Source organism: Pimephales promelas, chromosome 12, assembly GCF_988280905.1.
Source record: "Pimephales promelas chromosome 12, fPimPro1.hap1.1, whole genome shotgun sequence".
Classification (NCBI taxonomy): domain Eukaryota; kingdom Metazoa; phylum Chordata; class Actinopteri; order Cypriniformes; family Leuciscidae; genus Pimephales; species Pimephales promelas.
The window spans coordinates 8,761,219-8,784,171 of record NC_142780.1 but is presented as its reverse complement, the minus strand read 5'-3'; the positions used below and the strand labels follow the sequence as shown (position 1 = coordinate 8,784,171).

At 39.1% G+C, this 22,953-nt stretch overlaps 2 protein-coding genes across 3 annotated transcripts in view; both read left to right on the top strand.

Annotated features, from left to right (window-relative positions):
- Positions 1-22,953, top strand: part of scgn (secretagogin, EF-hand calcium binding protein) — an 85,601-nt gene that overhangs the window by 5,244 nt on the left and 57,404 nt on the right. Inside the window, exons 4-7 of one of the 2 annotated variants that reach the window (XM_039661928.2) lie at positions 1,742-1,831; positions 1,908-1,964; positions 3,323-3,400; positions 19,926-19,981. In XM_039661928.2, the coding sequence (XP_039517862.1) occupies positions 1,742-1,831; positions 1,908-1,964; positions 3,323-3,400; positions 19,926-19,981 (281 nt within the window). The remainder of the gene's footprint in view (positions 1-1,741; positions 1,832-1,907; positions 1,965-3,322; positions 3,401-19,925; positions 19,982-22,953) is intronic. The other variant, XM_039661938.2, reaches the window with a different exon arrangement.
- On the top strand, positions 6,810-10,558 carry LOC120487045 (zinc finger MYM-type protein 1-like). Its single transcript, XM_039683214.2, has 3 exons — positions 6,810-8,767; positions 9,044-9,158; positions 9,595-10,558. Exons 1-3 carry the CDS (start codon positions 7,095-7,097, stop codon positions 10,120-10,122), a joined length of 2,316 nt encoding a protein of 771 aa, XP_039539148.2. The 5' UTR covers positions 6,810-7,094; the 3' UTR covers positions 10,123-10,558.

Sequence of the window (22,953 nt, the reverse complement as noted above, 5' to 3'; positions counted from 1 at the left end):
AAATCCATGGATTTGAAGTACCTATCACTCAAAATCGTTTTTCTGACAGCCTTGTCATCAGTCAACCGTGTGGGGGACCTTCACATGGTGTCTGTCAGCACTGCGTGTCTTGAGTTTGGGCCAAATGACTTCAAAGTCATTCTCAAACCTAGACACGGTTATGTTCCTAATGTGATTAGTACTCCCTTCAGAGCGCAGGTCATTTCCCTATCGGCTCTGCGACGCAAATCTCCTCTACCCAGTCAGAGCACTGAGATTATACACTACGCGCTTCGCCTCCTTCATATGCATGGAGCAGCTATTTTTTTTCGTTTAGTGGGCGCACTAAAGGTCTCGCCGCCTTGAAACAGACCCTGTCCAGATGGATAGTGGACGCTGTCGCAGCTGCTTATGCGTCAAAAGGTCTGCAATGTCCAATGGACGTCAGGGCTCACTCCACTAGAGACATGGCCTCATCGTGGGCGTGGTCCAGCGGGAATTCCATTCATGACATATGTGTGGCAGCGGGCTGGGCTTCCTCATCCACCTTTGTCAGATTTTACAATCTGGAAGTTCCCGCCCTGCAGGAAAAACTTCTGTCGGTATAAGTGAGATGCACGCAGGCTACTCTCACGACAATCAGCTCTCCTGGTTGAGCTGCACTATGGGGTTGCTGTATGCTTATACCGGCACCGCCGATCTGTTGTTCCCTTTAAGTGCTTATGTACATGTGCTGGCCCGCACTGCTGCTGGCCACCTATTATTCCCACTTATCAGGGCTCCCGGGGTTTTCCCAGGGCTCATGTAGTGGATGCTTGGTGCGCACGGCATTGACAGAGTTCCCGTAGCATAAGCTAACTTACGCAATACAAGAGAACCAATCGTAAGATAACTTTTTGGTTACCTAACGTAACCTCGGTTCTCTCTAGAAGAGGGAACGAGTAATGCTTAACCGGCCGTGCTTGCGCCACGAGCGACTTTCACTTCAGTCGATGAAAAAGGGAAGCAGCCTCTGAACCCCGCTTATATACACCAAGCCATGCCCATTCTGGCGGACTGTGATGCCATGAGGGCGAGGGCGCCTCTCATTAGGTGTGACGTCACGCAGGGTTCAATGGTAGGCTGTTGCAGTTGCCGCAGAGTAGCCTATGAGCTTGCCTAGATAGCCTGCTCTAGGTCTGGCAGCTGCTGCACTGTGTTGAAAATGAATAAAAAATTAAGGATAATTTATGGATAAAGGATATCTCGAGAAGATGAATCCTTCCGTAGTGTAAGCTAACTTACGCAATACTCGTTCCCTCTTTTAGAGAGAGCCGAGGTTACGTTAGGGAACCAAAACGTTTTCCCCTTCCAGGCAACACTACACAAACTAGGACATTTACTCATAAAATATTAAGATAGAGAATTTTTCAGGAAAATAGTACAAAAAGTTAAGGGTATTGGTAATAAATAACCTGATGATAAAACTGTTAAAAAATAAATTAATTAAAAAATAAAATAAAACAACAAACAAAGAGGTATCTGAGCATTTCAAGAGACCAAAATATCATAGACTTCGGCTAGTAAGAAACCACCGCACCTTGTCTTTATCTAGAGCACTCTAGTAATAGTATCTAACAGTAGGGCTTATGGACAAAAACATCTGTATGACATCTGCCTTGCATTTAAGGAAGTAATTCACTTTCATGAGACCCCTTTATTTGCTGGTACTAAACAGTAAACATGTCATTTGTGTGTGTGTGTGTGTGTGCATGTGTACTAGATGGCGAATATGATCCTGCCTGAAGATGAGAACTTCCTTCTTATCTTTCATAGAGAGGCTCTGTTAGATAACAGTGTGGAGTTTATGAAGGTAACCTTTCACTTCACATAATCAGACTTTCATTTCACTTTTCCATTTTAAAAAGTTTACACATTTTCCATGATAGATCTGGAGGAAATATGATGCTGACAGCAGTGGTTACATATCAGCTGTGGAGCTCAGGGTAAATGCACATACATGACTCAGAGAGAAATTTTTAGTCCAAGTGTAATTAGAGGGTTGGACTAACAATAGTTTTATAGTACTTTGTAGATGTAAGAATGAACATATCACATTAAACATGAGTTTAAAGCATGTTTTGAAACATCTTTAAAGGGGTAGTAAAATGCCTTTTTCACAAGGTGTAAAATAAATATCTTGAGGCAAAAAATTACCCCACAGATATTTTATATAGCATGTTAAAGTTGTCACTCTTTGAGGGTTTGCAAAAACGCACCATTTTGTGCCTGGCCCTTTAAATGCAAATGAGCTGCTGCAGAAGGCGGGGTTTCAAGAGCTACTGTGTGTTAGCAGCTGTGATAAAATGACAGAAACTGTTCTCCCTTTAATGTTAAAATGGAGCCAGTCAAAGATGGAGAGACTCAAGAAGAAGTGACAACATGTAGAATACAACAGGACGTCTCTGAATGGTTAGTTGATGAATTTATGTTGCTGATGTGGAGTTAACTATCTTCAATTATTCTGTCATATAATCTATAAATGAGATGCACACAGAGTGACTTTCTATTGCATGTGAAAAGATGGATGCTAAAGTTTGAGCTGTAAATTTCGCTTCAAACTTTTGTTTTTACGCGTGTTAGTTTCACTCTTGACACAAGCGTCAAACTAGACGTGTCAGGTGCGAATTTGACACTCTATTCACGTCTGGTGTGAACGCATAGTAACTTTGATAATGTTGTTTGTTATGGAATGCCAAAGCTGACTTAATTAAAAATAAATACATAAATAAATATACGAAGAAATGTAAAAAAGCAAAAATACATAAATAAATTCAAAAATAAATATACAAAGAAATGTAAAAAGTACAAATTAATGAGTATTTATACTTTTATTTCCTTATGTATAATTGTATTTTTTCACACATTTATTTATTTCCACATTTATTTATTTCTACATTTATTTATTTCAACATTTCTTTCTCCATATGCTAATAAGGGGGTTGTGTTGAATGGTAACAACTGACTTTTTTCACATAAGTTAACGTTCTTCAATGTTTCAAAACTCTCACAAAGCACCAAGCACAAAATTGATTCCAGAAATGTGACAACATCTTAATCATAGATTATCAGTAGATTTTGCAATGTAATGATCAATTTTGTTATTTACAAGTTTATTCTCAATGTGCAAAATTGTACACACAGGAAGATTTTTTTCTTCAAAAGTCATTTTAGAGGCTATGTACTATTCTCATCACAATTTCATAAAAATAATTCAATAATTTCTTTTTCTTACCTTCTCTTCTCTGTTTTCTTTTATATTCATTATAATTTTAAAGATAAAACGTCTTTTTTTTCATGGCAGGGTTTCTTGAAGGACCTGTTTGAGCAGCACAAAAAGAATATTTCCTCAGACAAGTTGGAAGAATACACAGATGCCATGGTAACATTGCTATTTTCTATTATGCAAGGAAGGAAGAGGAGATAGTGTTCTGTTTGCAACTTCACACTTTATTTACAAAAGAAAACAAAGAACGGCAATTCACAACCAAAAAAAGTGCAACAGCTTTACAATCAACATGTAAATACAATACAGGACACAGAACAGAGAAAAATGAGGGTCAAGACAAGTCACCTTTATGTATAGTGTGCTTTAATACAGATTGTTTAAAAGCAGCTTTACAGTGATAACAGTTAAATAACAGGAAAATAATGCAACAAAGTTTGTTTCGGCTGTACAGCAGCTCAAGAAGAAAATAGTTTCAATTTCCAGCTTAAGTAAGTTAAGTTGAGTTATTTCGGTTGAAAAAAACATTAGTTATTAAGTTCAGTTATCTATACAGCAGCAGCTATACATACTGCAGAGAAAATAGTGATGTCATTGTCCAGCTCAGTTCAGCTTTCATCCATTAGTGTCAGTGCATTCAAGTCAATAATATTGCTGAATATTAAATGTACAGTATGTAATTTATGGCCACCAGGGGTCACTCAATCAAAATAATCACAAAAGACGTACTTTGATGACGTCGGGAAAGAGCGTGGGCTCACGGGAGTTGTTGTCGCTGTCAATGACAACCAGCCCTCTGAGCGAACAGAGAGATATATGAATTGTCAAATCCTATAATAAATCTGTATTCTATCTAACTAGTATTAATAGATGTTTAAAAAAAAAACATGGTCACCTTTCATTAATAATTATAACTACGTTTATGATATTGAACAAGATAACGTTAGTGAACTGCATATGAAGCTACTTTCTACTTTATTATATTATACATGCGAGCTAGTTCGTCTGCGTTTTACACATGACATCATCGTTTCACAAAGTATACGGATAGATATAGTTAGCTGAATGGGTGCTTATATATTTATTAAGGGGGTCGCACACCGGACGAGAAGCTCAGCGCCACGTCATGAAGCGCCACATCTTTAAAATTCAAACACATTATTCTCTATGAGTGTACACACACTGGCGGCGCCATTCGGCGTCTGTCCACGGCACCCAGCAACGGCTCAGGACCGTGTTCAAAATCCTGCTGCGCCACAGAGCACCATTTACATAGATTTATATAAAATTTAAATTATTTTTGTCTCAAATCGTTGATAATGGATCCTGACTTTGCCCTATGCTGCAATATACATTTAGTTTTGCATTCATTTATAGAAATAAATGCTGCTGCTTGAATGACAATTGCTGATGTTATTGGATGTTATTGGATATTGGATTTTTCAGGTGAGATTCTCAATTCATTCAATGAATGCTATGAGGTAAAGTTTTCAGACTGCAGACTCAGCAACGATTGTATTTAATTGTACAGTACAATCATAACATAGAACAGACATTGGGCCCTATTTTAACGATCTGAAACGCAAGTGTCAAAGCGCAAATAACTTTGTGGGCGGATCCCGGCGCTGCTGCTATTTTCCTGGCGGGATAAATGACTCTTGCGCCAGGCGCAAATCTAAAAGGGGTTGGTCTGAAGTAGCTTCATTATTCATAGGTGTGGTTTGGGCGTAACGTGAAATAAACCCATCAGAGCGCCATTCAACATACCCTTTAAGAGCAGGTGCGCATGTTGCATGACGGATTGTTATTATAACGGCGGGTTTACCAGGTGCGCGCCAGGAGCGTTCATAGCCGATGAGACCGACGTTCTTGTCAGGGCAGTGAAAGACAGAGAAGTGACGTTGTAGGGGGATGGGAGAAACCCTCGCACATCAGCGTCGGTTAAACATTATATACGTATGTTTCTTGCCACTATTGGGCAAACAGGTCTGATCCTTTAGTACTACAATTAGCCTTAAAAAATGGGTAATAAGGTTTTTTCATCTTCATGTAAACCACAATGATTTCCCTCATGTGTTAATATTTTTCCTTGTTACAGTTATTGCCCATTGCTTGAACACTATAGAACCATGCTTAGACTAAAGTAACACAACTTGAAGCTTTTGTTACCTTGCCTCAAACACATGTACCCATACTTTAAACAAAAGCGTTGCTTTGCACTCTAGTTGCAATTCTGCAACACACTTACTCCTTTATGCAACACACTTGGTCCTTCATACTACACTCTATTTCATACATAAGACACTTTGTTCAAAAATGAAATCTCAGGGTGCCATTTGGAAAACACATGTATTCAAAATACAAAACACATTGGGTTATTGCAACCACTCAAATACTCAACCGAAGGCACTTAATTGCAAAACTGAACACCAATCAGCCAACTACAAAAAGCCCTCAGTTTAGCCATTTGAAGAACTTTGTAAGCATGGATAGAGGGAGGGAGAGCAAGAGGAAGAGGAGGAGGCCAAGGTCGAAGAGGCCATGCATGGACTCTGATGATATACTGTAAGATCAACTTTGGTGGACCATGTAATCAACCATGGCCTGACGATGAGGGAGGCTGGGCAGAGAGTCCAGCCACATTTACATAAGCCGCTTCACAGTGACATCTATACTGTAATACTGTAAGAAAATTCCGACTAGAAAACAGGTATGTCTTCACCTCTCTACCTTCTACCCCACTCAGATGGTATTTACAGCACTGTAGTGTATATCACATCAATGACTAGAAGACCTTTTGGGAGAGGATGCCAACACCTGTTCACACAACAGAAGGAACTCACCATTGTGGACCTAGTGAGGGCAGAGAATGCCATCCGTCTCCACCAGAAAATACTTGCAGACAGAATAGTGTTCAACAACATAAACCATGTGAGGATCACCACCATCAGATGCATCTTGGGGAAAAACACAGCATCACCATGAAGCAGCTCTACAGAGCCCCATTTGAGAGGAACAGTGACAGGGTCAAAGGATTTCGAGCTGAATATATATGGGTAAGTGTAACTGTCCTTTACTTGTACAATACAGTATTGGTGAAATCCAGTACCAGCTAAATATGCACCATATCAGGACCACATGGATCCATTTGGAGAGCTACACAGGTAGCTGTGTGATGGGGTGAGGGTTCTGTATGTGTAGCACTATAGTGCAGTAATATGCTCTATGGTGTATACAACAGCCAACATATACTCACATTTCTAGATGCTCTCCATAATGTATGTATACTGTAATATATATATATAGTGTTATTTCAATTACTGTACTATAAATATATATATATATATATATATTTACTTTATCTGACTTTATCTTACTGCAATGTACAGTGCTGCAATGTACAATATTGAGTGGGCCTGTTTGCTTTTTTGGTTGTTTGAAAATGTGCCTCCTGAAAATATGGCTTCTGAATAAACAGTCAAAATCAAAGACTGCAGTGTTTTATATGAAGTAGCCTAGTGTGTTCCCTCTGATCTGAAAGTGTTAGCATATGGTCAGGGGCGGCTCGCCCATAGAGGGCGCTGGGGCGCCGCCCTCCCTCCGACCTGTCTGTCTGTTTTTTTTTATATATATTATAATTTATCATTTTGAAAAATAATCTGTGTTAATTATATGCTAATAATGGTTTTACTTTGAAAAGTGTTTTGAACTCACCAGAATGATATTTGCATTCACTTTCGTTACTTTTATCATGTTGGTGTAGTAGTATAGCCAATAGGCTGTCTTCTCAGGGCGCCAGTTCGCTCAGCCCCACAGTGCTGGAATTTAAGCCAATGGTTCCCCGGTTGCTATGCAAAAAAGTTTATATTTCGCCAATCAGCGTCGTCAAATTTTATGGTTTGGGGGCGCTGAAAATATCGCCCACAGTATCAGATTAGCGGGACATTTTTTTACCTCAGATGAGAGCAGAATGGCAGTGCCAGTGACGTCGAGTGGAAATAGTGTAAAGTTAGTCGTGGGAATTGACCTTGCCCCAAATGCAGTTAAATCTCTACAGCTGTATCCATTCGAAAGAAGAACTTTAGCAGAAAAACTCGTTGTAAAAGAACTCGGACCAGACAAGCCAGACGTGAATATATACCAACAGGCGCGAGAAAAGGAGAAAACCTACAAAAGAACATTTTCCAGAGGTTGGTTCGATCGAAAGTCTTGGCTAACTAGCTGTGGTTACGCCAATGCACTATTTTGCTTCCCTTGCTTACTTTTTAAAACAAGTGCTTGTGATAGCTCGTGGACACAGACAGGGGTGACAGACCTGAAACATATGTCAGAACGCATTAAGAAACATGAGCGGACAAGAGTGCATATGGACAACTCTCTGAAGCTAGCCATGTTAGGCCGAATTAACATAGCCACACAGTTAGATGAGGGACACCGCATTGCCATAAGAAGGCACAACGAGGAGGTGGACAGAAATCGGCATATTTTGTCAAAGATCATTGATGCCGTGAAATTTTGTGGTGCCTTTGAACTTGCCTTGCGCGGTCACGATGAGAGTGACGCATCAGAAAACCCTGGCATTTTCCTGGGTCTAATTGATCTAATGGCCTCAATCGACCGCGAGTTGGAGGTACACCTGGAGAACGCTACTGTTTTTAAAGGCACTTCGAAGACCGTGCAAAATGAACTGTTAGACTGCATGTTGTCAGTTCTCAGAGACCGCATTCTGGAAGAGGTGAAACACTCGGACTATATTGCCATTCAGGCAGACGAGACAACCGACATCTGCACTCATTGTCAGCTCGTGCTTGTGTTACGGTACATAGATGGTCACAATAACATTCAAGAACGCTTTTTTGAGTTTATTGCGCTTCCAAATGCGACCGCTGATACGATTGCCACTGCGTTATTGGAAAGGCTGAGCACCATTCTTCCTGCGGGACAAGAGAAAAAATTAATTGCCCAGGCCTATGATGGTGCCGCAGTGATGAGGGGTGCTACTGGTGGAGTGCAGCGTAAAGTGCAAGACGTCTACGGGAGTGCATACTACGTTCACTGTTACGCGCATCAGTTGAACCTCATAATGCAGCAGGCAACATCTCACATCCCAAAGATCGGTCAGTTTTTTTCAGACATTGGGGGGTTTTCTGCCTTTTTTTCCAAGTCGTTCAAACGAACGGCAGTGCTGGATGAAGTGGTGGCACACCGACTTCCAGGTACTTCAACAACGCGATGGAACTTCCATAGTCGTGCTGTTAACACAGTTTACGAGCACAAAACTGAACTGATTAAGTGCTTCCAAACCATTCGAGACAGTGGAGACTTTGATGCCATATCGAAAAGAGAGGCCGGGGGTTGTATGAGAATGTTGGAAGATGAGGTTTTCTGTTTCATTCTGGCGTTATTCCACAAAGTTATGCCACATGTAGACATGCTGTTTAACCATCTTCAGAAGAGGAACATAGACTCTGTCTTCATCGCAGGGATCACCCAGAGGTTCACTCACAGCATCCAGGCTATCAGGTAGGCTATGATTGGGCATATTAGCCTTAACAATAAAAACATAAAACCATATAGCTGAGTACAATATAACTTATTATAAATATCACCATTTTGCCACCATGTTAGACTAGTGAATTTATTTGTGATGAATTTAGATAACATTGACTAGGCCCAAAACAATAATTGCACATATTTTAATACAGTTTTATTACAATTATCTTTCTATCTCCAGCAAGTTAGTTTCTGATACAGTAATTTCAGGGTGGACAGTGACTTGTGAAACTTGTTTTGGATCAGGGACTCCGTTCCTTCTCTAGTTGAGGATGAGGGGTATAGGGGACCTGTACAGGAACCACCCCCGAAGAAACGGAGGGCAATGGGAGAAGAAACGCAACAGCATCTGGCAATAGAGGTAAGCAGTAACAAAAATTCTATTTCTGTATTCTATTAGCCTATATGTATTTGTGTTTGTTTGCACATTTTTGTATTCTGAATTATTCATTATTAGAGACATATCTATCTACTGGAGAATGCAGAAATTATGATATTTTTTTTTCACATTTATGCATTTGATAATTATGGTGTGAGTGAGAGAGTGACAGATAGCCAATAAAGCTTATTGAGATTGTGTGTGCGTGCGTGCGTGTGTGTGTGTGTGTGTGTGTGTGTGTGCATGTGTAAGAAAATGATACTTGTATGATAGTGAATTATAATTAATAAAATTTACTTGCTCATAACAAAATTGTAACTGCTATAAAATGCTGATTATATTGTATTGTTGAAATGAGAAATGTGAAAACTTCATGTTTTCTGTGTTTACTTTTCTACTATTATGTATCATTTCATAGGTATGTGATACCATTATGAGCCATGCCAAGGAGAGGTTTTCTTTCACCAAGCATCTCATCAGCGCCACTCTCTTGCAAGGAGACTTGTTCCCTCAACACAGCAGAAAGTTCCCAGATTCAGCACTACAAACCACAGTGGATGCCTACCCCATGTTGGACAAAGCTAGACTTAAAACAGAACTGACCCTAATCTACGAAAATGAGGACTTCCAGGGTTGCAGTGGTGCACTGGCTCTCTTTCAGGTTCTAATGGAAAATAACCTTCAAGACACATTCACTGAAACTGTAAGTCTTCTCAAGATCCTCATCACCACACCAATGACAACTGCAGAATCAGAGAGGTGCTTCTCAACTTTGAAGAGGATAAAAACTTTCCTCAGGAACACTATGGCACAAGATCGCCTCAACGCTCTGGCTATGCTCTCTATAGAGAAAAAACTCACACGGGACATTCCAGATTTCAACACAAGGGTCATTGAGAGATTTGCCACTCAGAAAGATAGACGAGCAAAGTTCCTGTACAAATAAGAGTTCCCCATCCCTTTTAACTCACTCACCCCCCGCACTCACTCACACATTCACTCCATCTACCTCTCTCATTCACACAAATCTAACTGTCACAGACACCATACCTTAGTCTCTCTACTCCTTTACTCTGTCTTCCTCTCTCTCACACACACTCGCCCTCCATCTCTCCAACTCACTCACTTCGAACCACACACACACACACACACACACACACAGAGAGGGTCATTCTCTTATCTCTATCACTCTCTTTCTCTCTCTCTCACACACACACACACACACACACACACACACACACACACACACATGATCATTCTCTTATCTCTATCACTCTCTCACACAAACACACACACACACACACACGGTCATTCTCTTATCTCTATCACTCTCTCTCTCTTACACACACACACACACACACACACACACACAGAGGGTCTCTTATCTCGATCACTCTCTCTCTTACACACACACACACACACACACACACACACACACACACACACACACATACGTGGTCATTCTCTTACTCACAATTCAATTCAGAAAGGTTTATTGGCATGACAAAAAAATAAATTTTGTATTGCCAAAGCGTCAAAACAACATACTCACTCTCACTCACACACACACGCGGTCATTCTCTTACTCTCTCTCACCTGTATGTTTGCTTTGTTTTTTGATGTTTTTAAGTTCTGAGCTAGATTACTGTGTTTCATACTAGTTAAAATCAACTTTCTTCTCATACTTGGGTGTTACCCGCAAGAATGTTGTCCCACCCTCTCTTTCAGAGCTTTTTCTCTCTCTCTTTCGCTAGTATCAACACATTGTTATCCATTATCCAATTGTCAGTTTGTCAAAAATATGTAGTCTACAGCTGGGCATTGATTAAACTAGATTGTTGTATTACCTATTATTTTTTGTATTACCTATATTATAATTGATCAATATTTTGATCAAAAGTTTGCACTTTTTCTGTCAGCACACAGAGCATAATAAACATGCAACTTGTTCATTATCATTAACTGTCAAACTGTTATTATTATTATTATTATTATTATTGTATTATTTGACCATTGGTATTGACTGGTTTAAGTTATTTTATTGGTATAGGTAAGGGCATGGCCTAAGGCCTAAAATGCACCAGAATGCAGGAAATCACATCTACTAAATTAAAAATTTTCTGGGGGGGGACCCCCAGACCCCCCTCTTATTCAGCCCCCCCTCCAATATTTTTCACCAGCCGCCACTGCATATGGTGCAAGTATGTGTCATTTTGTCATCAGAGTTAAATTTTGAAAAAGGAATGTTAGGTTTTGATCGTAGAGTTTCAATTTGACACAGATGTGAACGGTATATTTCCCAGTGTTGTGTCACATTTACTTGTGTGTAGAGTTTTGGCACAATGAGCGAAATTTTGCAAAATGCGTTCAAGCAATGGGCAAAAACTGTATAATGTATGATTTCCAAAAATAAAAACTGCTGCATCTGTGTTGATGAGAGAATCAAAGTGTATGCGTGCTGTGCACCCGCTACATTATGACCAAACATGCGCGCTTAAAATAGCATTATGAACAACGTGCAACGAAGGGGGTCTCGCCCTGGGTGTAATTCAAGGTAGAACCGCCACTGCAACTGTGAGAGGGGTGAATTTTTTTTTACAACTCATCTGTTTAAATTATATTTAAGCCTTAAAGTTCTGCATAATTAAGTTCTGCATAATTAAGGGCCACTTGAGTGACAGGTGGATTCTTGCCACCACTTAGTCGTTAGTCTGCTGTCTTTTAGCGTCACCCTCAGCTGTGTTTGTGCTTTTCCGGGATTATTTCATACAATTTAATACATGTATTATACCTTCGCCCGTGCACGCCGTTGGATTCCGTCGTGTTGAGTATAAAGAGAACGACCAGCGCTGTGTTTCCAGCTGTTTCCCTCACGTGCTCTAATGGATGTCTGATGATTTCAGTGTGTTCTCTCCGTCCATGCAATAGATGCACACCCTTGAATGAGCACGGATTTCTAGTTCATTTACTTGAAGTTCTGAGGTAATATCTTTGTTTTTACCCATCTGAGAAACTGAGAGGTGGCCAAAATCAGTAAAATGTAAAATGGACTGAATTAAAGCTCTTTATGAACTTGACGTGAGATGCCCGACTGACGTGTGCTTGCCTTGAATCACTGTCACATGCACAAGCTTAGAGCAATATTGTAAGTAACTAATACATTTTTAACTAGCAGAATAATAATGCATCACGATGCACATAGTTGACTGCTTGAATGTTGTGAGAAATGTGTGTGATCTGTGTTATGTACATGCTCTTAACTCAGAGTCGGCGGCAGAGCAGATCTACTGGAGGGGCATTGGGTCATCAGCGGGGGGGGGGGGGGGGGGGGCACTGCCGTTTAAGAAATATTTTGACACAAAAAAAAAAACAAAAAAAAAACGAAACACCTTTTATTATTATAATTATTATTTATAATTATTATTTGCGAATTTCCCCACCACTTTTTGCCAGGGTCGATGTTGTCCCAGCACTTTTATAGACCATTTCACAAGATGTAAACAACACTGGTCCAGAAGCACTTCCTGTTTCAGTTTGTAACTGTTTTCTTTATTTCACATGTAAAGAAAACATCTTAAAGATGTTTCTTTAACTTTTTGATTCAGTTTTAAATGTTCTGTTGGTTGTATTTTATCCCAGCTTTTATGTAGTGTTAAAAAACTGAAACAGGAAGTGCTTCTGGACCAGTGTTGTTTACATCTTGTGAAATGGTCTATACATCTCGATCTCGCGGCACGGATGTACCAATACAAATAAATAAAACATATCCGTTACCTAGCAGAGCATTCATTTGTTAAATAAGAGGCGATATAGCACGCTGAAATGTGTTGTTTTTTAAATCAAGTGATCAAAGTGCTCGGTGACTCGATCTGTGGTGCTGAAGTGTTCTCTTGTGGCTCGCGCTGCCACAATAAACATCTTCACACGGACGCGCGCTTGATCTGTTGCGGCGAAATCTCTATTCGTACCGGTGAAATCCAAAGTAAAATGCACTCAAACATGTCCCTGCTTGACAACCACTGATAAACATAATCGGTTTTAATGATGGGGGAAAAAAATAATTATGCGAGTGTGGGTTAGAATCCAAAATCTCTTGCACGCCAGTCTAAGGTTTTACCACTGGACCACTACAGCAATTACACTGAAAAGTTGGATTGGATGTATCTATTTCTTCATGTGAAAATTCTTGGCACCAACACATATTAGATCCACTTAGACAACAAATTAAACACAATGTACTATTTAAATAGATTGCTAAACATTTGGTATTGTATAGCCTACATCTGATTTATGATTTAGAAACTGTGGTAGGAGGGGCATCAATGAGCGCTAGGGGGGGCATGGCCCTCGAATGCCCCACCATAGCGCCGACCCTGAATTGCCCCTTGTGAGATTAATAAAGGTGATAAAAAAGTAAATAGTCTCACTTTTAGTTACATCTTAACTATTATAATATTTCGAATGGCAAAAACATGAACTTTTGGAACCATTGGCTTTACTTTTTCAATCAGCTGTCAATTCAGCGCGAGGGCATAGCATATAGCATTAGTACCTCAGCTCCACCCGGAATAAAGTTGGTACTAGGTTAGCTCAATACCTCAAGTCCATAAGTTTGTTCAGTTCAAAACCAATTTTTTTAACCACATTATTATTTTTATAATTACACTAAATTAGCATGTTGAATTAACAGCACTATTTTTTATCATACACAATCCTTTCCTGATCACAGCAGTCAACGAAGCTAATTAAACTTTAAAAAAGTATACACCATCATTGTATAGATAAACTGCTCCGTTAGTGGCTAAGGTCAGTTTATAGACCAAGTAGCAGCTACACAAAATGAATGATACTCCTCACCCAAGCCTCTCCTAATGTGAGTAGTGTTTGGCTGGTCATGTAGTTTTATAAGCATTTCATGTTAGTTCATTCCATGTCGTATGGAATTATTTTTGTGCCGATAAAAATGAACGTAACTTTTTAAGAAACTAATGAAAATATAAATTGAAACAATAAAATATCTTTGAAACTGAAAAAGAATTAATCGCAAGCAATTTCTTTGACTTTGTTTTTAATACACTGCATGTTTTGCTAACTATTCCTCATATTTCTTTTACTGATCTAAACTTACAAATGCGCTTCCAGAGTTTTCATTTACGCTTCTGAAGTTTTTGTTTACACTTCTGAAGTTTTCGTTTATGCCTCTGAAGTTTTTGTTTATGCTCCCTGAGTTTTCGTTCGCTGTTCTGACACAAATCTCTCGTGGGGGTGGGGCTAATAGCAGTGTGTTCTCATTGGCTACTGAGTTTTTGATTGACAGCTTCTTGACCTGGAAGTGAAGACGTCAGTGTTGTGTTTACTTGTGTGGATGTGAGCGTCTGTAAGCGCAGCTTTCTATTTAATTTTAGTTATATTAAGTTATGTTTGTTTTTTTTAATTTTATGTGTATTTACCTTCTGCGGCTACTACTTTGTCAACAGAAGCTTTTAGGTGCGCAAGAGATCAGTCTATTCAGGTGTAATTGTACATCAAATTAGGCCCACTGTATATGCCTACTTAAAATATTGTGTCCAACGTTTTAGGAGAATATTTGTTTATTCCTGATGATTCGTTTGCATGTTAGGCTCTGATTAGGTTGTGCTATTACAATATAAAGAGAATAGCCTACTAGTATATACGTGTGTGTGATATATTCAGCCATCAAGAAAGTTTCACTTCAACCAGGTAATCAAGGTTGGCAACCATGGCCATCAGATTTGTCATTGTTACCATATGCATTTACATCATCAAAATGTATCACTTAAATAAGAGGAATTTAAACTATATGAAAATTACTATCGTGGCTTGCTGTCAGATGATACAGACCTCAAAGGGCATTTCATTACATATTTCACACAAAGAATATTTTTGTTGGCATTTTTTTTAATCAAGCTGATAATTTTATTTATTTAATTTAGTTAATATTATCTTCTAACATTTAAAAATTAAAATATTTGAACAATCACCAACAGGTTCAATTATGACTTATAAAATCAGTTAAATGACTTAATAAAAAGTTAAATGAATTAATAAAAAAATAAATAAAAAATCAAATAAATTTACATTCTTTATTGTCACTACAGCATATACACAAGTATCAAAGTGAAAGTCTTGGATGCAGTTATGTTGTGACAGGAAAGACCAGAATTCACAAAACATTAACTGCACACATGTAATGCACTGTATTCTCATAATACAGTATACATACAAAATGCATAATTACAAAGATTTTTAAGGAAATAATCCATCTCTGTGAGTCCATATAACACAAGTGGATTGTAACCCGTGTATGACAGTTGGTCGGAAGTGATTTTTAATAGTTAAAACAGTTTACATTATTAGTATGTTTCTTATCTTATTGTTTCACTTCAGAAGGCATTGATTCATCCACTGAGGTCGCATGGACATCACGGTCACTGTGTGTGGTTTTTAAACCATCTTTAGGACTTGCAGAGATGGATTACTTTCCTTAAAATCTTAATTCGTATTTATTCTGTTGGTATGCTAATCCGTGCTCTAGAGCTCCAAAGAAATGAAAATATTTGCTATTTTATAATATTAAAATAAAATACCTCAGGTGTCTGAAGATCAGGATCCCGGTCATTCAAAGGTGATATGTCTGAACAAAGTAATATTATTGTCTGATGGAGACAGTTGATCTCTAGCCTGACTACGTCAGACTTCCTACTTCCGCTAATTTCATTTCGCTCCTGTAGTGAGTCTGAGATAGCGGCCTATCTTTCAGTTTTCCACCGGCCTGAAAACAGCCGGCCAATCAGCGAACAGAGGGCGGGCTGAGAGCCGTGACGTAGACGCTAAGCGCCGAGTTTTAGAGAAATCGATAACCGAAACAACCGCAGAAATGGGAAACAAGACACGGGATGCAATTCGCTCTGTTAAGTCGTTTACAGCCATGTTCACTCCGGTATTTTGCTCGCATCATCAGTGTTTACAGCTAGGACCGGCGCCTGCACTTCTGCCGCTCTAGGCAAAATACAATTTTGCTGCCCCTCTATTTGCAACGTATACCAGCAAAAACCAGCATGCTTGGCCATTATGTAGCTTGCACAACGCGCATACACTTTTGATTCTTTAATCAATACAGATGCAGTCGTTTTTATTTTTGCAAATCATTATAACAAGGAAAAATATTAACACTTCAAGCTTAGGCATTTAGGCTACCCAATTTTTTCAGGCTAATTGTAGTAATGATGGATCAGACCTGTTTGGCCATAACTATATGCATAACTAAAAGGACATAACTTAACTTACCCCCATTCAACGTCAGTTCTGGAGGTCTATATAGTCAAGTCAAGTCACATTTATTTATATAGCGCTTTTCACAATAAAGATTGTATCAAAGCAGCTTCACAGTGATAACATGAAAGTAGTACAACACAGATCAATAATATTGTTAAATATTAAATATTAAATATCCCCAACTAGGCAAGCCAAAAGCAAGGCAACAGTGGCAAGGAACCAAAACTCCATCAGATTGGATGGAGAAAAAAACCTTGGGAGAACCCAGGCTCAGTCGGGGGCCAGTTCTCCTCTGGCTAACATTCATATTGTTTATATATAAATATTAAATATAAATATTGTTTATATATAAAACGGCGCCATAACATATCGCCGGCGTTGAGTCGTCTCTTCACAGGCGTTGGTCTTCTCATCACAGGCGTTGGGGCATCTGAAATCCAGGTGAGAGGCTGGATACAAAACTGGACCTGACGAACGCCATTTTTCTCGGGACAAGCGTCCCAAGATAAGAGCAGAAAGGCAGATGGGAAATAATTAGCATAGCTGATGTTCATAATGATTTCCATTATTCGGGGTCGGTGTTAGAAAACCACTATCTCACAAACTCTCCGCAACCCAACCATACGCGCCGACCCGTTTGACTAAGGCTGTCGAGCCCCACTGTCGCGGCAATGCGTTTCAGTGGCAAACGGTTCCGTATGGCATAACAGAGGACTAAAAGGTAAGCATTATGTGAATGCTTGACTAAAGAGATGCGTCTTTAATCTATTTTTAAACTGTGTCCGTGAGTCAGAGTGAGTCAGGGCCATTACTAAATATTTACCTTTGAGTCATGCACCATTTATCATCTGTAATACTATTGTGTAACCAGTAGATGGTTTTACATTTGGATATATATTTATTATTAAAGACTATTAAAAATTCAACATTTTTCTCCAAATTTTTTTTTCATTATTATTACTCAAATATGGATACAGAAAAAGCATTTTGTTGCATTTTGCAGAATAAATATTGCGCCCAGGGTTTTACTTCAAAACAATTGAGTGATTACATATTATGATTAGAGACGTGGAAAGTGGTCAAGTCTTGTCTCCTCTTTTAAAAACTGCATCGCAAATTAATCAGCAATTGTAACACAGTCTCATCCCAAGACGTCATATAACTGATGTTTTGGGACGTCTTTTGACCATACATCAACATCCGCCGTTTTAGGGTACCCTTTAACATCAGTTACATGACGATCCTGGGACGTCATATAACTGACGCTTTACCTTTAACGTCAGTTAGGTGACTGGGTAGGTTTAGGGGTAGGTTTAGGTCTGGGGTAGGGTATATATCCGATAACGTCATCTAACCGACGTTAAAGGGTACCCTAAAACGGTGGATGTTGACGTATGGTCAAAAGACGTCCCGAGACATTGTCCCGAGACATTATAGTCTTTCAGGCCCTTCTAAAAAAGAAAAGTGGAAAAAAAATAAACACAGAGCTCCTCTGACCCTTATTTCTGAATGCATTATTGTCTCGCAAGATCTGATGCGATATTTTGGCTGTCGTGGACGGTCATTTTAATAATGCAAATGAGGGGCGCGTTGATTGGGGGCAGGGCTTAACACCACAGGTAACTTCAGCATATCATTCCAAAATAACATCATGGCGCAAGTTGTGAATGAACCCGAACTGGCCGTGACCTATGGAATTCAACCATATATATATATGTTTGAGCCAGACTCTGAACCAGAGCTGGAAACAGAAGATATTGAGTCAATGGAAGGACGTCTATATCAATCATTTTGACGGAGACACATTAACATCAATAAGGAGCTAAAACGTTTGTTGCTATTTTCTCCCACATAAGTTTACCTTTTATTTAATGTAGATTACATTAACGGAGATGTAGTCTACTTTTTTTTAGCTTACAGTGGTTATAGAGATCAACGTTTGCTATCATGTGTTGTTTTGTTTTGCGTTTCACGTTCACGCACTTCTAATAACTTACTGTGTTTACTCAGCTCTTACGGTGATTTTCTGAAGTAAAACTGACGCTTCAACTTTTGTGATGTACAATAAACTTTATTAAACTCATCAGTATGTTTGATCATCGGACCTGGTCCGAAACAGCACTTGTAGGCTATTAATAAATAATGGATACATACAAGCAGATGACAAATACGTTATAATAACCGTAATTAAACTGCTAAACTATACCTGTTCCATCCCTATACAGCACTCTGACTCTGTAGACATTATTGTCCGACTCGAAATGAACGTTGTAAAGGATTCCCGTGTAAAATGTTTACCTAACCTAACATTGAGCCAGTTAATAGGGTTGTTGGAACAGCGTCATTAAAAATGAATTTCATGCACTGGTCCCTGGTAGTTTGGTCCGTTTTTGGTAGAGAAAACACATTTGAATGTTGATTCTGGCAGTCAACCACAGAGCAACTCACGTGTGCACTACATTTCTGCATCTTTCTTCACTGAATATGAGGGGGAGAGGGACAGCGCGGGCTTCCTGCAGTATATGTCTGCGGTGTCCATATATGGTGTATCCTGCCCCGTCTTGACGTCAAGTCGGGGGAGAAATTAAAATCTCGTATTTGAGTGCGCGTGCACGTGGGCTGGTTTACGAACCCTGGGGTAAACAAACGCTTCACTTTTGAATATCGGCTTCCCGGCCAATGTATAATCGTTAGGCAATCTTAACACACAATGATTCTCGTGGAAAAGTGAAAATTGCAGGTTATGACTCCTTTAAATTGGGCAGTGATTGACAGCGCTCTGGTCCAATGGCATCGGTCATTGTCTGATACAGTACATTTTGTACTGTAGGCTACAGTACAGATACTGTACAGTACTCTAGCCTAATGTTGTTTGGGGTGGCAGGGGGAAAATATGATCCAATCAAAGAAAATATGATCTAATTGAAGACTTTATCTACGTAACGTTAGATAAACAAGGCATGTAATGATTGGGCTAACTTACCAATTAAATCAAGATGACACTGCTGTATAATGTTATGGGCTCTCACTGAGCTCTAATATGCCTCTCCACCTGAAAAAGCAAGAACTGTTATAATTAGTATTAATTAATTAATTAGTTTAGTATTAATTAATAAAAAAAAATTCAGACTTGAGTACGCTATGAGTAGTTTAGATCAGTAAAAGAAATATGAGGAATAGTTAGCAAAACATGCAGTGTATTAAATAAAAAAATTGCTTGCGATTCATTCATTTTCAGTTTCAAAGATATTTTATTCAGTTTCAATTTATATTTTCATTAGTTTCTTGAAAAGTTACGTTCATTTTTATCGTCACAAAAATAATTCCATAATGTACTACTTTTTTTAACAGACTGTAGCGATAAGTGCAACATTTAGGTATGTTAAATTTTTTCTTGTTAAAAAATGTTCAACCCTTTTCTAAATATGAACACTTTGTTTTTGTGTCTTTCAGATGAACATTTTTGACAAAAACAAAGATGGCAGATTGGATCTTAATGACCTGGCTAGGTGATGTGTGTTTAATGATTGCAGTTTTGTGTACATGTGAAGCTTTTTAGGCATTGGTATTGAGTGAGTATGGATGTTTGTGTTGTTGAAAGAGAGAGGCAATGGCCAAAGCACCGTGTTGTGGAAATTCTTTTATCAACACATTAAACAACAGTTGAAGAGCAAATGAAGATCTCGAAAGTTATAAGTGTTAGTATTTATTTCTTGCAAGAAAGGCAGTTCACACACAGACAGAGTCTGATATGAGAAGGGCAAATGTCTTCTCATTTTACAGAGTTTATATACCCAAAAGATCAACCTCCTAGGTGTACCTCCTCGTCGTCTTATCTTTGGACTAAGGCCCCTGAGTTCTATGCATCTCCACAGTCAGCACATATGTCACTTAAGAAACAACACCTAACCAAACATGTCTTGTTCTTGATGCACTCAAAGTTATCTATTGCTAAGAAAGACAGACCATTCTGTCTTTTTGTACTGTCCTATTGACCTCTTTGCAAAGCGGACACTATTGAACTATTTACAAAGGAGATGATGATGCATCTTGCAACTTCACAAACCACTCAATTAGATATATGTTTCAAGATATACAAAGAAAATAAATTTTCTATTACATTCCACTCTTTTTTCATATCTTGAAAATAAAAAAACAATCCAGAAAATTTCCTTTCATAAAAGTAATCATAATACAAAAATAAGAAAGAAAAATGAATGTAAAATAAAATTAAGAAGAAAGAAATGAAAGGAAACACCACATAATTTGATATTCTTCCATCGTCATAGTTTGCTGGTCTGACTTTTCTCATAACATTTTCATTAGTCAAATTCATGAGCATTTACTTCCACACCCTCCAAAATTTCATCAACATAATTTTCCACGTCCATCGGGTTGTTACATGTTCTACATGTTGTCATTGTTACATATTCACCCCCCCCCCCCCCCCAGGTCTATTTCCATTAGCCTATTAATTGCAATTCTGGAAACCATCGATTTGGTACAAGAAACCACACATGGAATTGCAGTCAATGTTATTAGACTTATACTTAGTACAGGAGCAACTACAGATATTAACCATCTCGACCATCCTTCTAGGCCCATGAACCACTCATCCAGAAAATTTAAAGCATCTTCAGTCTCGTTAGCTAGTTTTCAAAACATGCCATGCTAACCCATTAATCTTTAACAGATTCAAAGCAGTTCCTCACCCTGCTAAGAAAGACCATGCTGTCATTGCAACTCTACTAGTCCATGGATCCCATAGCTTTGTACCTTGGTACATCATAGGCATACTTTTTGACACCTCTCTTTTCTCCCTGTGGTTATCATTCAGTTGTTGTTTACCATCTGTCCTGTATATACTGGTACCTATGTCTAAAAGAGCTGGATAACAGCACCCAATCCAATCTTTGGGTAAAGAGTGATATGCGTTTTGTCCACATACCCACACTGTAGCAGCTGTGCTGTCATTAAACAAACTCTCAGTCAAAGAGCAATTAATACTTTTTCCCTCTATATCACATCCTTTATCCGTCAAGTCTATTTCCGTATGACAATAAGATTGTCCCAACTTTATCAGTCTCTTCTCATCTATTTCTTTCCCTCTTTTTCTACACACACACACACACACACACACACACACACACACACACACACACACACACACACACACACACACACACACACACACACACACATATCTCCAACCTGTGGCTTCACTTCCAAAACATTCTTTTTCCCACCTGTGTAATGCTCCATTGGATTTGTACAGCCAACATCCTTTTCTGCACTACTTCCATTTTTCACTACCTCCGTCAGTCTCAATATTTCCCACATTCCACACGAAATTAGCCCCTTTAATTTGTTGAGGTGTTGGCTTTTAAACGGGTGTGCTTTCCAAGTTCTATCCATCTGTAGACACCACCAACATGATTCCTTTATCTCCAGTGATTGTCTCTGTAAAACACTCAACATACAGGCTTTGTTACCCCCACATTGTGCTCTAGCATGCAGAACTGTCCTATCTTTATGATTCAAATCAAATTGTTGTTTTAACCATTTTCTTCTTCTTCTTCTTCTATGCTTTTGCTATTCAGCACTGGGCCAAATTTCCCTTGCTCAAACGGCTGATCAATCATTGATATAGTAAGTGGGACATATGTGCCTTTCCCTGAAGTCCACCACACAAAATATCTACCTCCATAAACATCCTTCCAGCCACATGGTTCCTTACAGAAATACATAGTTTTACCCCACTCTTTAATAGCTTCTTCCTGTGCATCTCCCGATGCTGTGATGGGGTCACAGACTATTGTAAGTTTTGATCCTTTCCCTTTTACCATACCCAATTGGATGCCGTCCTGTCCGACTACCTGGAGGCACCCACTAATTAAGAGGATAACATTTAGTAACATATTGCCACCTGGCATTAATTGTTAAACTGCCAAAAATTGTTCTTGTGTAAATGCAAATGTCCCAGTTGGTCTGTAGATGTGAGATCTGAGTCCTGGTTGAGTGGTTATGCTAAGAAATGTCACTCCGACTCCTTCACCGTCGACTGAATAAAGTTCTTTTGCATGTGTTCGCACCACCCCTAGTATGCTTGGGTCGTTTAAACACAATCCTTCATCCTTGGGCCAGTGGCTATAGTGCTGGATTGAAAAATCAGCCACTGAACAGGCCCAAAATAATTGCTTTGAATACCCGGATTCTCGGGCTGTGTGGGGAATGGCTCTCCTGTTAATGGCTCCGGCACTTTCCGACAGTGCGTTCCATGGATCCATGGCACCTTCTCCCCGACCTTCACGGCAGTGTGAATGACCAGTAGCACCTGGTATGGCCCTTGCCACCTCTTTTGTCTCCAGTGCTTCCTTCTAAAGTCCTTGATGACCACAAAATCCCCTGGACGGATGGACTGCAGAGGTCCGTCTGCCACCTCCGGAACAGTTGCCTTTACCTGTCTAGATATATCACAGAA

Bases quoted from the DNA above. Each gene is read 5' to 3' on its own strand.
- LOC120487045 (XM_039683214.2), top strand. From the start codon at position 7,095: ATGCAAAAAAGTTTATATTTCGCCAATCAGCGTCGTCAAATTTTATGG. The intron at 8,768-9,043 runs GTAGGCTATGAT...GTTTTGGATCAG, and splicing joins CACAGCATCCAGGCTATCAG to GGACTCCGTTCCTTCTCTAG. The intron at 9,159-9,594 runs GTAAGCAGTAAC...ATCATTTCATAG, and splicing joins AACAGCATCTGGCAATAGAG to GTATGTGATACCATTATGAG.